The sequence below is a fragment of the Mobula birostris genome, chromosome 8 (genome assembly GCF_030028105.1).
Source record: "Mobula birostris isolate sMobBir1 chromosome 8, sMobBir1.hap1, whole genome shotgun sequence".
NCBI classification, from domain to species: Eukaryota; Metazoa; Chordata; class Chondrichthyes; order Myliobatiformes; family Myliobatidae; genus Mobula; species Mobula birostris.
The window spans coordinates 124,990,776-125,006,525 of record NC_092377.1 but is presented as its reverse complement, the minus strand read 5'-3'; the positions used below and the strand labels follow the sequence as shown (position 1 = coordinate 125,006,525).

Here is a 15,750-nt window from a genome sequence, read left to right as displayed (position 1 = left end):
TGACCCTGATCAGGGAAACCTGAGTCTGTAGGGGAGATTGGACAAGTGTGTTGGTTTGGAATTTTCTGAACGGGCAATAAACCCATGTACATAACCTTACTATCATTTTCCTCTCAGGGTAGCATATGGTGACATTAATGTCCTTTGATAATAAATGTCCTTTGAACTTTGAATGTCAACTACTCGAGGGCAGATTGAGCTGAGAGGAACGAAAGTTTATAGGAGCAGTACAGGGCATTATTTTATACACAAAGGGTGCCTGCAATATGCTGCCAAAGATGGTGATGGAGTCAGACACAATAGACATGATTAAGAGGCTCTGAAATAGGCACTTGAATATGCAGATATTGTCCATGTGCAGGTAGAAGGGATTTAGTTTAATTCAGCATGGTGTACAGCACAGACATTATGGCTGAATGTCATTTTCCTATGATGTTTTAAATAGAATTATCTGTTTTAAAGTGAGCAGGAAACTGGGTGGAAGATGGAGATTGTAAGGCAAGAGTTCTGATGAAGCAGTGGGGTAGAACCGATGGGCTGAGTACACTTGTCGACATTCCCATTTGTTCTGTGTTACAAGGGAGAGCTCAAGATGGTGAGATTCCTTCTGCAGGTCTTCCTGCTTTTAGTGGCTACCGGGCTCATCCGCTGTTTCATGCCAATCTTCGGAAGAAGTAGCCGAACGCATTGCAATATTACGAAGACGGCAGCCCTCCAAGCCATCCTCACGGTCTTCCAGCAAGTTCCCAGTCCGCAAGGCAACGTTGTGCCCAAGGGTACCTTCCAGGCTGACGTAAGTGAGGGTGCATTAATTTGTGGTCAGCTTTTGGTTGGAAGGCGGGTGGGGAGAGAAGTGTAGGAGTGAGAGTGGAATTACACAAAAAGATTCTGTATTTGCAGTCTGTTTCCCAGAATACATGAGATGGGGACATTATTGGGAATGTCATCAACGATGGTTCCATCCAAAGTGGGGTAATGAGAATATTAAATCAGATGTGGTCTGACCCAGGGATTCGGAGACTGGAACTGTGCACGGTGCTCCCAGTGTGGGTCTGACCCAGGGATACGGAGACTGGAACTGGGCATGGTGCTCCTGGTGTGGGTCTGACCCAGGGATTTGGAGACTGGGACTGTGCACTGTGCTCCCGGTGTGGGTCTGACCCAGGGATACAGAGACTGGAACTGGGCATGATGCTCCTGGTGTGGGTCTGACCCAGGGATTTGGAGACTGGAACTGTGCACTGTGCTCCCGGTGTGCATTTGACCCAGGGATACGGAGACTGGAACTGGGCACGGTGCTCCCGGTGTGGGTCTGACCCAGGGATTCGGAGACTGGAACTGTGCACGGTGCTCCTGGTGTGGGCCTGACCCAGGGATACGGAGACTGGAACTGGGCACGGTGCTCCCGGTGTGGGTCTGACCCAGGGATTCGGAGACTGGAACTGTGCACGGTGCTCGCAGTGGTCTGGCCCAAGGGCAGAACATTAATACAAGTCTTTTCCTCCACAGGGCTATAACCTGACAGCAGAAAAGCTCTTTGCCATATACTATGGAGAACCGGTATCTGTCCAACGGTTCAGCCAATGCATGAAGGTGATGGGGGCGGCCAACACCTTGGTGGACGTGCTGTATATGCTGTCCACCAAGAGGCATTTTGATTCAGAGACAATCCTGGAGGGCAGAAAGCTGCTACTGACGGGCAAGGCCAGTGTGGTGAAGGGTATACTGGAGGACAAACGATTCTCTGCACTTCGGTACATGGGCACCACTCTCCACACGCTACAAGTAGGTCCAGCCCTCAGAACGGTGAGGGGGGAGCACCATGGGAGGAGCAGTAATGAGGAAGTTCTATAGGAGGGGTGAGGAGGGAGCACTGTGGAAAGGGTGTTAAGGTGGGAGCACTGTGGGAGGGGCAGTGCGGACAGTGCACTGTGGGATAGAAACATAGGAACATAGAAAACCTGCAGTACAATACAGGCCCTTTGGCTCACAAAGTTGTGCCAAACACGTCCCTATCTTAGAATTACCTCGGCTTTACCCATAGCCCTCTATTTCTCTAAGCTCCATCTATCCATCCAGGAGCCTCTTGAAAGACCCTATCGTTTCCAACTCCAGCACCGCCACCGGCAGCCCATTCCATGCACTCACCACTCTTTGTATAAAAAAACTTACCCGTGACATCAACTCTGTACCTACTTCCAAGCACCTTAAAACTATGCCCTCTCATGCTAGCCATTTCAGCCCTGGGAAAAAGCCTCTCATTATCTTGTACACCTCTATCAGGTCACCTCTCATCCTCTGTTGCTCCGAGGAGAAAAGGCCGAGTTCACTCAACCTATTCTCATAAGGCATGCTCCCCAATTCAGGCAACATCCTGGACAGTGAGGGGGAAATGCTCTGGGGGCGGGTGGGAGTGAGGTGAGATGGCTAGTGAGGAAAGAGCACCGTGGGAGATGCGGTGAGGAGCGAATCGATGGGAGGGGCTGAGGAGGGAGCACTGCGGAAAGGCTGGTAGCGTGGGAGCACTGAGGGAGGGGTAGTGAGGAGGGAGCAGTACAGGAGGGGTGGTGTGGATGGTGTGCTGTGAGGGGAATGGGCGATTGAGGATAACACTGTGGTGCAGTGAGTGGGGAGTGCCCGGCATGGGCGGTAAGGAGTGAGTGTAGTGGAAGGGTTGTCAATGAGAGAGTACTGCTGCAGGGATAGAGAGGAGGGAGAATGTCGTGCGGAGGAGGTTGTCAAGGAGGGAGTGTCACATTATTGTCATCACAATATTGTGTTGTGATATTTAAATGGTATTCAAACTGCCCATGTTGACAGGGATAAAATAATTGAACTTTAAATTAATTTGATAAATTTTAATTTAATTCAACATGGACCACTCCCTGATGGGTCACTGACCTGGTTCCCACCAGCACTTTTTCATCTCTGTCCTTAGGATAATAAGTGTCACAGTGCGATACAGAATAGATACAGGCCCTTCAGCCCAACCAGAACATGCTGACCCAACTAGTCCCAGTTCCCAGCATTCGGTCCATATCCCTCCAGGCCCATAACAGTCTTAGGCACATATCTATAGATCTTTCCAAAGCACTGTATTTGTCAACGTGGAATGGAATGCGAGTTTGTAAACCTGGCGGGAGCAAAGGATGTTGGGAATGGCCGGGGTGGAGTGCCGCAGGAGGGAGTGTAGGACATGTGGCAGAGAAGGAGTGCCAAGGGCAGGCGGTGCGTGGGTGCAGACACACCCAGCCCTGAGACATCAGGCAATGTGATTTGATTCTATACAATTGGTTTATTGATCTCTCTGGTGCTTCCTGCTCCTTCCACTCTCTCTTCCCCTCCATGATTCCCTGCTCCCTGCCCCCTTCCCACTCTCAGTCCACAACAGAGACCCATATCAGAATCAGCTTTATCATCACACACATATGTCATGAAATGTGTTTTTTCATGGTAGCAGTACAATGCAATACATAAACTTATTGCAGGGCTGTGCAAAAGTCTTCAACGCCCTGGCTATATATATGTGCCTAAGACTGTTGCGCAGTCCTGGACCTACCTGTCCTAGTGCTTCTTCGATGATACTGTTCTACCTGGCTCAACCACTTCCTCTGGCAGCTCGTTCCAAATACTTGGATGAGAAATTTGGTCTTCGGTCCCTTTTCAACCTTTCCCCTCTCACATTCCACGCAGTGTTAGACTGCCCTGTCCTGGGGAAAAGACTGGAACTGCCCACCTTATCCCTGGCTCTCCTAATCATAAACATTTCTTAGGGTTACCCTCATTCTCCAATGTCTCCTCCTTCACCCTTAACCCCCGATCTCCTGTTCTAGACCAACACACACAAAATGCTGGAGGAACTCAGCAGGCCAGGCAGCATCTATGGAAAGGAGTAAACAGTTGATGTTTTGGGCAGAGAACCATCATCAGGACTTGGCCCGAAACATTGACTGCTTCCTCCTTTCCATAGATGCTGCGTGACCTGCTGGTTTCCTCCAGCATTTTGTGTGTGTTGCTCTGCATTTCCAGCATCTGCACAATCTGTCATCTTTACCTTTAGTTCTTGTCTCACCCAACCTCAGTGCAAAAAGCCTGCTTGCATTTACCCTACCTAAAACCCTTGTAATTTTGTATACCTCTATCAAATTTTCTTTCAATATCCTGTGCATCAGGAGGTGAAGTCCTAATCTATTCAACCTCCTCCTTGAACTCAGGCTTTCGAGTCCCGGCAACGTCCTTGTAACTCATGCTCTTTCTAGTTTAAGCACGTCCTTCTTACGACGCGGCGAACAAAACTGACCATCTCACTCCAAGTGTCATTTTCCTTCAGGATTTCTACAGCCACAGCAACTGGGTGGAGTTGGGCTTTAAAAGTCCGAACAGGAACCTCATCGATCCCAGTGGGACGGTCGAGAATCTAGCAGGTGAGGGGACCGCGGCCTTTCGGACTAACGCTTGCCGACGACGCTAATTGGTTTCTCACAACCAGCAAAGCAGTTTCGGAAATCGCAGTTTTGAGTTCAATTCCAGGGCCGGCTGTACGTTCTCCCCGTGACCATGTGGGATTTCTCCGGGAACTCCGGGCTCTCCCCACAATCCAATGACATACGGCTCAGTAGGTTAACTGGTCATTGTAAATTGTCCTGTGATTCGGCTCGGGTTCAATCGGCGAGTAACGAGTTAGTGTGTCTCGGTGGACTGTTCCGTGCTGCATCTCTAAATGAAGTAAATAATAAAGTTAGAACGAGCAAGAGCAAATCTGTGAATGAATCAGGTTTATCGTCACTGATATATGTCGAGAAACGTGTTGTTTTGCAGGAGCAGTACGGTGCAATAAATGAAGAATTATGATAGATTACAATAAGAAATGCATAAATAAATAAATAGGATAATAAAGGGAGCAAAATAGAAACCGTTGTTTATGGGTTCATGAACCATTCGGAAATCTGATAACAGAGGTGAAGAAGCTGTTCCTGAAGTGTCAAGCGTGTGGACCTCCTCCGTGATGATAGCAATGGGAAGGGGGCACAGTGGGCCTTCTTAGTGATAGACACCACCTTCTTGAGGCATTGGCTTTTGGAGTTGTTTTTTCCCCCACTGGTGAGGAGGATTGTTCCCGTGATGGGGATCGCTGAGACTGTAACCCTCCGCAGTTTTCTCCGATCCTCTGCACTGACCGTGTTCAGTTTGTCACCTTAGTATAGGAAGCACAGGGAAGCCTTAGACGGGATGCAGAGGAAGTTTACAAGGACAATACTCGGATCAGAGGGCGTGTCTTATGTGAAAGAGTTGAGCGAGCTCGGGCTCTTCTCTCTGGAGTGAAGAAGGATGAGAGGTGACTTAATAGAGGTGTACAAGATGATAAGAGGCAGAGATAGAGTGGATAGTCAGAGATCTTTTCCCAGGGTGGAAATAGCCAATACGAGGGGGCATACATCTAAGGTGACTGGAGGAATGTACAGGGGGTGGGGAGTGGGGTAGGAATGAGTGTATCAGAGGTATAGTTTTTACACAGTGAGTGGTAGGTATGTGGAATGAGCTGTCAGGGAAGGTGGCAGAGGCCGGTATATAATCTTACAATTTTATTTAGAGATATAGCATAAATTGGACCACCCCAACCAATGAACTGCACCACCCCAGCCAACCCATTTGAAGTATTACAATATATATTAATGATTTAGATGAGGGAATTAAAAGTAATATTAGCAAGTTTGCCGATGACACAAAGCTGGGTAGCAGTGTGAAATGTGAGGAGGATGTTATGAGAGTGCAGGGTGACTTGGACAGGCTGGGTGAGTGGGCAGACGCATGGCAGATGCAGTTTAATGTGGATAAATGTGAGGTTATCCACTTTGGTGGTAAGAACAGGAAGGCAGATTATTACCTAAATGGAGTCAAGTTAGGAAAAGGGGAAGCACAACGAGATCTAGGTGTTCTTGTACATCAGTCACTGAAAGCAAGCATGCAAGTACAGCAGGCAGTGAAGAAAGCTAATGGCATGCTGTCCTTCATAACAAGGGGAATTGAGTATAAGAGCAAAGAGGTCCTTCTGCAGCTGTACAGGGCCCTGGTGAGACCACACCTGGAGTACTGTGTGCAGTTTTGGTCTCCAAATTTGAGGAAGGACATTCTTGCTATTGAGGGAGTGCAGCGTAGGTTCACAAGGTTAATTCCGGGGATGGCGGGACTGTCATATGTCGAAAGATTGGAGCGACTGGGCTTGTATACTCTGGAACTTAGAAGGCTGAGAGGGGATCTTATTGAAATATATAAGATTATTAAGGAATTGGACACGCTGCAGGCAGAAAGCATGTTCCCGCTGATAGGTGAGCCCAGAACCAGAGGCCACAGTTTAAGAATTAGGGGTAAGCCATTTAGAACAGAGTTGAGGAAAAACTTTTTCACCCAGAGAGTGGTGGATATATGGAATGCTCTGCCCCAGAAGGCTGTGGAGGCCAAGTCTCTGGATACTTTCAAAAAAGAGAAGGATAGAGCTCTTAAAGATAGTGGAATCAAAGGTTATGGTGATAAGACAGGAACTGGATACTGATTGTGGTTGTTCAGCCATGATCACAGTGAATGGCGGTACTGGCTCGAAGGGCTGAATGGCCTACTCCTGCACGTATTGTCTATTGTCTATTGTATTCAGTTCTGGTCTCATTATAGGGAGGATGTGGAAGCTTTAGAGAGGGTGCAGAGGAGATTTACCCAGCATAATACCTGAATAAGAGAATATGGAACGGTTGAGCGAACTAGACATTATTTTTGGAACAAAGGAGGACGAGAGGTGACAAGATAACGTATAACACTAGAGGACATCCCTCCCAAATGAGTCGATGAAAGTATAAGAGGGATGTCAGAAGTACACAAGAGTGGTGGGTGCTCAGAATGCACTGCCAGGGTGGTGGTAGATGCAGAAACATTAGGGGTGTTAAGAAACACATGGATAAAAGAAAAATGGAGGGTTATGTGTGACGGAAGGGTTAGAATGAACAAAGTAGGTTAAAGGGTCAGCACAAGTTTGTGGGCCAAATGGCCTGTACTGTAGTATTCTTTGTTCTGTAGGACATTGGTGAGGCCACACTTGGAATGTTGTAGTCACTTAGGGTCTGAGCATGGGGATGAGGGGGACTTGAGGAGGATGGTGAGAAGGGGGGATAGGCACAGCGTGGCACATTGACCCAGCGTTCCTGTTCCTGCTGCAGGGAGAGGTGACAAGACCTGCCAGAAATGCTCCAGCCCAGGAAGCTGCCAGGACAATATCCTGCCCAACATCATCAGTCACAAACTCATCACCACCGGCTACTTCAGTGTCAACCCCTTCAGAGTCAAGCCCAAAGGTAACAGGGGAGGCACACAGAAAAATCCCAGAGGTGGAAAAATGTGGCAGGGGACAGCCAGTAATAGAAACGGGGAGAGGAGTAGGACCTGTACAGGGTTATAGAGACGGGGAGGGGTGCACTGGCTGGGGGGGGGGTGTCAAAAAGATGCAGAGGGGTATAGAGGTCAGGGGTGTTACAGAGAAAGAGAGGGTTCTAGGAGCCAGAGGGGGTCACAGAGACTGCAAGGGGTGTAGGAGCTGGGGGGTGGTTACAGAGCTGGAAGGAGGTGAAGGAGCTGGAGGGGGTCACAGAGACAGGGAGGGGTGTAGGAGTCAGGGGGTCTTCACAGTGATGGAGAGGGTTGTAGGAGCCGGGGGGAGGGGGTGTGGGGTGTGGGTTACAGAGGTGGAGAAGGGTGTAGGAACCGGAGGGGGTTACAGAGACAGGGATGGGTGTAGGAACTTGAGGGGTTACAGAGACAGGGAGGGGTGTAGGAGCTGGGGGGTGGGTATGGGTTACAGAGATGGAGAGGGGTGTATGAGCTGGAGGGGGGTGGGTCACAGAGACGGGGAGGGGTGTAGGAGCTGGTGGGAGGTCACAGAGACAGGGAGGGGTGTAGGAGCTGGGGGGTGGGTATGGGTTACAGAGATGGAGAGGGGTGTATGAGCTGGAGGGGGGTGGGTCACAGAGACGGGGAGGGGTGTAGGAGCTGGTGGGAGGTCACAGAGACAGGGAGGGGTGTAGGAGCTGGGGGGTGGGTATGGGTTACAGAGATGGAGAGGGGTGTATGAGCTGGAGGGGGGGGTCACAGAGACAGGGAGGGGTGTAGGAGCTGGGGGGTGGGTATGGGTTACAGAGATGGAGAGGGGTGTATGAGCTGGAGGGGGGTGGGTCACAGAGACGGGGAGGGGTGTAGGAGCTGGTGGGAGGTCACAGAGACAGGGAGGGGTGTAGGAGCTGGGGGGTGGGTATGGGTTACAGAGATGGAGAGGGGTGTATGAGCTGGAGGGGGGTGGGTCACAGAGACGGGGAGGGGTGTAGGAGCTGGGGGGAGGTCACAGAGACAGGGAGGGGTGTAGGAGCTGGGGGGTGGGTATGGGTTACAGAGATGGAGAGGGGTGTATGAGCTGGAGGGGGGGGGGTCACAGAGACAGGGAGGGGTGTAGGAGCTGGGGGGTGGGTATGGGTTACAGAGATGGAGAGGGGTGTATGAGCTGGAGGGGGGTGGGTCACAGAGACGGGGAGGGGTGTAGGAGCTGGGGGGAGGTCACAGAGACAGGGAGGGGTGTAGGAGCTGAGGGGTGGGTATGGGTTACAGAGATGGAGAGGGGTGTATGAGCTGGAGGGGGGGGGGTCACAGAGACAGGGAGGGGTGTAGGAGCTGGTGGGGGGTCACAGAGACAGGGAGGGGTGTTGGATCCAGAGGGGTTACAGAGACAGGGAGGGGTGTATGAGCTGGAGCGGGGGGGTGGTCACAGAGACAGGGAGGGGTGTAGGAGCTGGTGGGGGGGTCACAGAGACAGGGAGGGGTGTTGGATCCAGAGGGGTTACAGAGACAGGGAGGGGTGTATGAGCTGGAGCGGGGGGGTGGTCACAGAGACAGGGAGGGGTGTAGGAGCTGGAGGAGGGGTCACAGAGACGGGGAGGGGTGCTGGAACCAGAGGGGGTCACAGAGACAGGGAGGGGTGTAGGAGCTGGTGGGGGGTCACAGAGACAAGGAGGGGTGTAGGAGCTGGAGGAGGGAGTCACAGAGACAGGGAGGGGTGTTGGATCCAGAGGGGTTACAGAGAAGGGGAGGGGTGTATGAGCTGGAGGGGGGGGGGTCACAGAGACAGGGAGGGGTGTAGGAGCTGGTGGGGGGTCACAGAGACAGGGAGGGGTGTTGGATCCAGAAGGGTTACAGAGGTGGAGAGGGGTGTAGGAACCAGAGGGGGTCACAGAGACAGGGAGGGGTGTAGGAACCGGAGGGGGTCACAGAGACAGGGAGGGGTGAATGAGCTGGAGGAGGGGGTCACAGAGACGGGGAGGGGTTTTGGATCCAGAGGGCTTACAGAGACAGGGAGGGGTGTAGGAGCTGGTGGGGGTCACAGAGACAGGGAGGGGTGTTGGAACCAAAGGGGGTTACAGAGACAGGGTGGGGTGTAGGAGCTGGTGGGGGTCACAGAGACAGGGAGGGGTGTTGGAACCAGAGGGGGTTACAGAGACAAGGAGGGGTGTAGGAGCTGGGGGTGTGTCACAGAGACAGGGAGGGGTGTAGGAGCTGGTGGGGGTCACAGAGACAGGGAGGGGTGTAGGAGCTGGAGGAGGGGTCACAGAGACAGGGACGGGTGTAGGAGCTGGTGGGGGGGTCACAGAGACAGGGAGGGGTGTAGGAGCTGGTGGGGGGTCACAGAGACAGGGAGGGGTGTAGGAGCTGGAGTGGTCGCAGAGACAGGGAGGGGTGTAGAAGCTGGAGGAGGGGTCACAGAGACAGGGAGGGGTGTAGGAGCTGGTGGGGGGTCACAGAGACAGGGAGGGGTGTAGGAGCTGGAGGAGGGGGTCACAGAGACAGGGAGGGGTGTTGGATCCAGAGGGGTTACAGAGACAGGGAGGGGTGTAGGAGCTGGTGTGGTCGCAGAGACAGGGAGGGGTGTATGAGCTGGAGGGGGGGGTGGTCACAGAGACAGGGAGGGGTGTAGGAGCTGGAGGGGGTAACAGAGACAGGGAGGGGTGTTGGAACCAGAGGGGGTTACAGAGACAGGGCAGTGTGTAGAAGCTGGAGGAGGGGTCACAGAGACAGGGACGGGTGTAGGAGCTGGTGGGGGGTCACAGAGACAGGGAGGGGTGTAGGAGCTGGTGGGGGGTCACAGAGACAGGGAGGGGTGTAGGAGCTGGAGTGGTGGTCACAGAGACAGGGAGGGGTGTAAGAGCTGAGGGTGGTCACAGAGACACGGAGGGGCGTAGGAACTGGAGGAGGTGGTCACAGAGACAGGGAGGTGTGTAGGAGCTGGGGAGTGGTCACAGAGACAGGGAGGGGTGTAGGAGCTGGTGGGGGTCACAGAGACAGGGACGGGGGTTGGATCCAGAGGGGTTACAGAGATAGAGAGGAGTATAAGAGCTGGGGGTGTGTCACAGAGACAGGGAGGGGTGTAAGAGTTGGGGGTGGTCACAGAGACAGGGAGGGGTGTAGGAACTGGAGGAGGTGGTCACAGAGACAGGGAGGGGTGTAGGAGCTGGGGAGTGGTCACAGAGACAGGGAGGGGTGTAGGAGCTGGGGGGTGGTCACAGAGACAGGGAGGGGTGTAGGAGCTGGGGGGTGGTCACAGAGACAGGGAGGGGTGTATGAGCTGGGGGGGGGTCACAGAGACAGGGAGGGGTGTTGGAACCAGAGGGTGTCACAGAGACAAGGAGGGGTGTAGGAGCTGGTGGGGGGTCACAGAGACAGGGAGGGGTGTTGGAACCAGAGGAGGTTACAGAGACAAGAAGGGGTGTAGGAGCTGGTGGGGGTTCACAGAGACAGGGAGGGGTGTTCGATCCAGAGGGGTTACAGAGATAGAGAGGAGTATAGGAGCTGGGGGTGTGTCACAGAGACAAGGAGGGGTGTAGGAGCTGGGGGTGTGTCACAGAGACAGGGAGGGGTGTAGGAGCTGGTGGGGGTCACAGAGACAGGGAGGGGTGTAGGAGCTGGAGGAGGGGTCACAGAGACAGGGAGGGGTGTAGAAGCTGGAGGAGGGGTCACAGAGACAGGGACGGGTGTAGGAGCTGGTGGGGGGTCACAGAGACAGGGAGGGGTGTAGGAGCTGGTGGGGGGTCACAGAGACAGGGAGGGGTGTAGGAGCTGGAGTGGTGGTCACAGAGACAGGGAGGGGTGTAAGAGCTGAGGGTGGTCACAGAGACACGGAGGGGCGTAGGAACTGGAGGAGGTGGTCACAGAGACAGGGAGGGGTGTAGGAGCTGGGGGGTGGTCACAGAGACACGGAGGTGTGTAGGAGCTGGGGAGTGGTCACAGAGACAGGGAGGGGTGTAGGAGCTGGTGGGGGTCACAGAGACAGGGACGGGGGTTGGATCCAGAGGGGTTACAGAGATAGAGAGGAGTATAAGAGCTGGGGGTGTGTCACAGAGACAGGGAGGGGTGTAAGAGTTGGGGGTGGTCACAGAGACAGGGAGGGGTGTAGGAACTGGAGGAGGTGGTCACAGAGACAGGGAGAGGTGTTGGATCCAGAGGGGTTACAGAGATAGAGAGGGGTGTAGGAACTGGAGGAGGTGGTCACAGAGACAGGGAGGGGTGTAGGAGCTGGGGAGTGGTCACAGAGACAGGGAGGGGTGTAGGAGCTGGGGGGTGGTCACAGAGACAGGGAGGGGTGTAGGAGCTGGGGGGTGGTCACAGAGACAGGGAGGGGTGTATGAGCTGGGGGGGGGGGTCACAGAGACAGGGAGGGGTGTTGGAACCAGAGGGTGTCACAGAGACAAGGAGGGGTGTAGGAGCTGGTGGGGGGTCACAGAGACAGGGAGGGGTGTTGGAACCAGAGGAGGTTACAGAGACAAGAAGGGGTGTAGGAGCTGGTGGGGGTTCACAGAGACAGGGAGGGGTGTTCGATCCAGAGGGGTTACAGAGATAGAGAGGAGTATAGGAGCTGGGGGTGTGTCACAGAGACAGGGAGGGGTGTAGGAGCTGGAGGAGGGGTCACAGAGACAGGGAGGGGTGTAGGAGCTGGAGGAGGGGTCACAGAGACAGGTAGGGGTGCTGGAACCAGAGGGGGTCACAGAGACAGGGAGGGGTGTAGGAGCTGGAGGAGGGGTCACAGAGACAGGGAGGGGTGCTGGAACCAGAGGGGGTCACAGAGACAGGGAGGGGTGTAGGATCTGGTGGGAGGTCACAGAGACAGGGAGGGGTGTTGGATCCAGAGGGGTTACAGAGGTGGAGAGGGGTGTAGGAACCAGAGGGGGTCACAAAGACAGGGAGCGGTGTAGGAACCGGAGGGGGTCACAGAGACAGGGATGGGTGAATGAGCTGGAGGAGGGGTCACAGAGACAGGGAGGGGTTTTGGATCCAGAGGGGTTACAGAGACAGGGAGGGGTGTAGGAGCTGGTGGGGGTCACAGAGACAGCGAAGGGTGTTGGAACCAGAGGGGGTTACAGAGACAGGGTGGGGTGTAGGAGCTGGAGGGGGGCGTGGTCACAGAGACAGGGAGGGGTGTAGGAGTTGGAGGAGGGGTCACGGAGACAAGGAGGGGTGTAGGAGCTGGGGGGTGGTCACAGAGACAGGGAGGGGTGTTGGATCCAGAGGGGTTACACAGATAGAGAGGGGTGTAGGAGCTGGGGGTGTGTCACAGAGACAGGGAGGGGTGTAAGAGCGGGGGTGGTCACAGAGACAGGGAGGGGTGTATGAGCTGGGGGGGGGGTCACAGAGACATGGAGGGGTGTAGGAGCTGGGGAGTGGTCACAGAGACACGGTGGGCTGTTGGAACCAGAGGGTGTCACAGAGACAAGGAGGGGTGTAGGAGCTGGTCGGGGTTCACAGAGACAGGGAGGGGTTTTGGATCCAGAGGGGTTACAGAGATAGAGAGGAGTATCGGAGCTGGGGGTGTGTCACAGAGACAGGGAGGGGTGTAAGAGCGGGGGTCGTCACAGAGACAGGGAGGGGTGTAGGAGCTGGAGTGGGGGTCACAGAGACACGGAGGGGTGTAGGAGCTTGAGTGGTCACAGAGACAGGGAGGGGTGTTGGATCCAGAGGGGTTACAGAGACAGGGAGGGGTGTATGAGCTGGAGGAGGGGTCACAGAGACAGGGAGGGGTGCTGGAACCAGAGGGGGTCACAGAGACAGGGAGGGGTGTGGGAGCTGGTGGGGTGTCACAGAGACAGGGAGGGGTGTTGGATCCAGAAGGGTTACAGAGGTGGAGAGGGGTGTAGGATTCAGAGGGGGTCACAGAGACAGGGAGGGGTGTAGGAACCGGAGGGGGTCACAGAGACAGTGATGGATGAATGAACTGGAGGAGGGGGTCACAGAGACAGGGAGGGGTTTTGGATCCAGAGGGGTTACAGAGACAGGGAGGGGTGTAGGAGCTGGTGGAGGTCACAGAGACAGGGAGGGGTTTTGGATCCAGAGGGGTTACAGAGACAGGGAGGGGTGTAGGAGCTGGTGGGGGTCACAGAGACAGGGAGGGGTTTTGGAACCAGAGGGGGTTACAGAGACAGGGCAGTGTGTAGGAGCTGGTGGGGGTCACAGAGACAGGGAGGGGTGTAGGAGCTGGTGGGGGTCACAGAGACAGGGAGGGGTGTATGAGCTGTGGGTGGTCACAGAGACAGGGAGGGGTGTAGAAGCTGGAGGAGGGGTCACAGAGACAGGGAGGGGTGTAGAAGCTGGAGGAGGGGTCACAGAGACAGGGACGGGTGTAGGAGCTGGAGGAGGGGTCACAGAGACAGGGAGGGGTGTAGGAGCTGGTAGGGGGTCACAGAGACAGGGAGGGGTGTAGGAGCTGGTGGGTGGTCACAGAGACAGGGAGGGGTGTAGGAGCTGGTGTGGTCGCAGAGACAGGGAGGGGTTTTGGAACCAGAGGGGGTTACAGAGACAGGGAGGGGTGTAGAAGCTGGAGGAGGGGTCACAGAGACAGGGAGGGGTGTAGGAGCTGGTGGGGGTCACAGAGACAGGGAGGGGTGTAGGAGCTGGAGGAGGGGTCACAGAGACAGGGCAGTGTGTAGAAGCTGGAGGAGGGGTCACAGAGACAGGGAGGGGTGTAGGAGCTGGTGGGGGTCACAGAGACAGGGAGGGGTGTATGAGCTGTGGGTGGTCACAGAGACAGGGAGGGGTGTAGAAGCTGGAGGAGGGGTCACAGAGACAGGGAGGGGTGTAGAAGCTGGAGGAGGGGTCACAGAGACAGGGACGGGTGTAGGAGCTGGTGGGGGGTCACAGAGACAGGGAGGGGTGTAGGAGCTGGTGGGGGGTCACAGAGACAGGGAGGGGTGTAGGAGCTGGTGGGTGGTCACAGAGACAGGGAGGGGTGTAGAAGCTGGGGAGTGGTCGCAGAGACAGGGAGGGGTTTTGGAACCAGAGGGGGTTACAGAGACAGGGCAGTGTGTAGAAGCTGGAGGAGGGGTCACAGAGACAGGGAGGGGTGTAGGAGCTGGTGAGTGTTCACAGAGACAGGGAGGGGTGTAGGAGCTGGTGGGGGTCACAGAGACAGGGAGTGGTGTTGGATCCAGAGGGGTTACAGAGATAGAGAGGGGTGTAGGAGCTGGTGTGGTCGCAGAGACAGGGAGGGGTGTATGAGCTGGAGGGGGGGGTGGTCACAGAGACAGGGAGGGGTGTCGGAGCTGGAGGGGGTAACAGAGACGGGGAGGGGTGTTGGAACCAGAGGGGGTTACAGAGACAGGGTGGGGTGTAGGAGCTGGTGGGGGTCACAGAGACAGGGAGGGGTGTTGGAACCAGAGGGGGTTACAGAGACAGGGAGGGGTGTAGGAGCTGGTGGGGGTCACAGAGACGGGGAGGGGTGTTGGAACCAGAGGGGGTTACAGAGACAGGGAGGGGTGTAGGAGCTGGGGAGTGGTCACAGAGACAGGGAGGGGTGTAGGAGCTGGTGGGGGTTCACAGAGACAGGGAGGGGTGTAGGATCCAGAGGGGTTACAGAGATAGAGAGGAGTATAGGAGCTGGGGGTGTGTCACAGAGACAGGGAGGGGTGTATGAGCTGGGGGTGGTCACAGAGACAGGGAGGGGCGTTGGAACTGGTGGAGGTGGTCACAGATTCAGGGAAGGGTGTTTGATCTGGGGGGTGGTCACAAAGACAGGGAAGGGTGTTGGATCCAGAGGGGTTACAGAGATCGGGAAGGGTGTAGGAGCTGGTGGGGGTTACAGAGACGAGGAGGGCTATAGGAGTCAGGGGGGCTTCACAGTGATGGAGAGGGTTGTCGGAGCTGGAGGGGGTTACATAAACGGGGAGGTGTGTAGGGACTGGAGAGGGTCACAGAGATGAAGAGGGGTGTAGGAGCCAGAGGAAGTCACAGAGATGGAAAGTGATGTTGCAGCCGGAGGGGGTCACAGAGACAGGGAGAGCTGTGGGTGTCAGAGAGGAGTCTCTCAGCAGGCAATAATGTGGTGAATCCCCAGGATTTTCCTCTTTCCAGGCAAGTGCAGTCATGGTGGGAAATCGGATCTGACTGCGAGTGGGACCGGTGGGATTAACAAGGACACACTCTCGTCTCCTCACGGACACAAACACCTTCGGGCAGCGGAAATTGCCACACAGGCCTCCCTTGAACTCTTCCTGGACATTCGAGATGCAGTCGGTGACCGGAAATTCCTGCAGTACGGATCCGGCTCCTGGGAATATCAGAGCGAATTGGAATGTAGAGGCCAGAGTGGTCACAGAGACGAGAAGGGGTGTAGGGGCTGGTGGGGGTCACAGAGACAGGTTGGGGTACAAGGACCAGAGGGAGTCCTAGGGAGGGCTGTAG

At 55.1% G+C, this 15,750-nt stretch overlaps 2 protein-coding genes across 3 annotated transcripts in view; both read left to right on the top strand.

Annotated features, from left to right (window-relative positions):
• Positions 1-15,750, top strand: part of LOC140202052 (myelin-associated glycoprotein-like) — a 565,622-nt gene that overhangs the window by 334,194 nt on the left and 215,678 nt on the right.
• Positions 1-15,750, top strand: part of vwa11 (von Willebrand factor A domain containing 11) — a 38,103-nt gene that overhangs the window by 4,299 nt on the left and 18,054 nt on the right. For both annotated transcript variants that reach the window (XM_072266122.1, XM_072266121.1), the window contains exons 2-6: positions 581-793; positions 1,510-1,785; positions 4,331-4,424; positions 7,206-7,340; positions 15,421-15,601. In XM_072266122.1, the coding sequence (XP_072122223.1) occupies positions 593-793; positions 1,510-1,785; positions 4,331-4,424; positions 7,206-7,340; positions 15,421-15,601 (887 nt within the window). In that variant the 5' untranslated portion in view covers positions 581-592. The remainder of the gene's footprint in view (positions 1-580; positions 794-1,509; positions 1,786-4,330; positions 4,425-7,205; positions 7,341-15,420; positions 15,602-15,750) is intronic.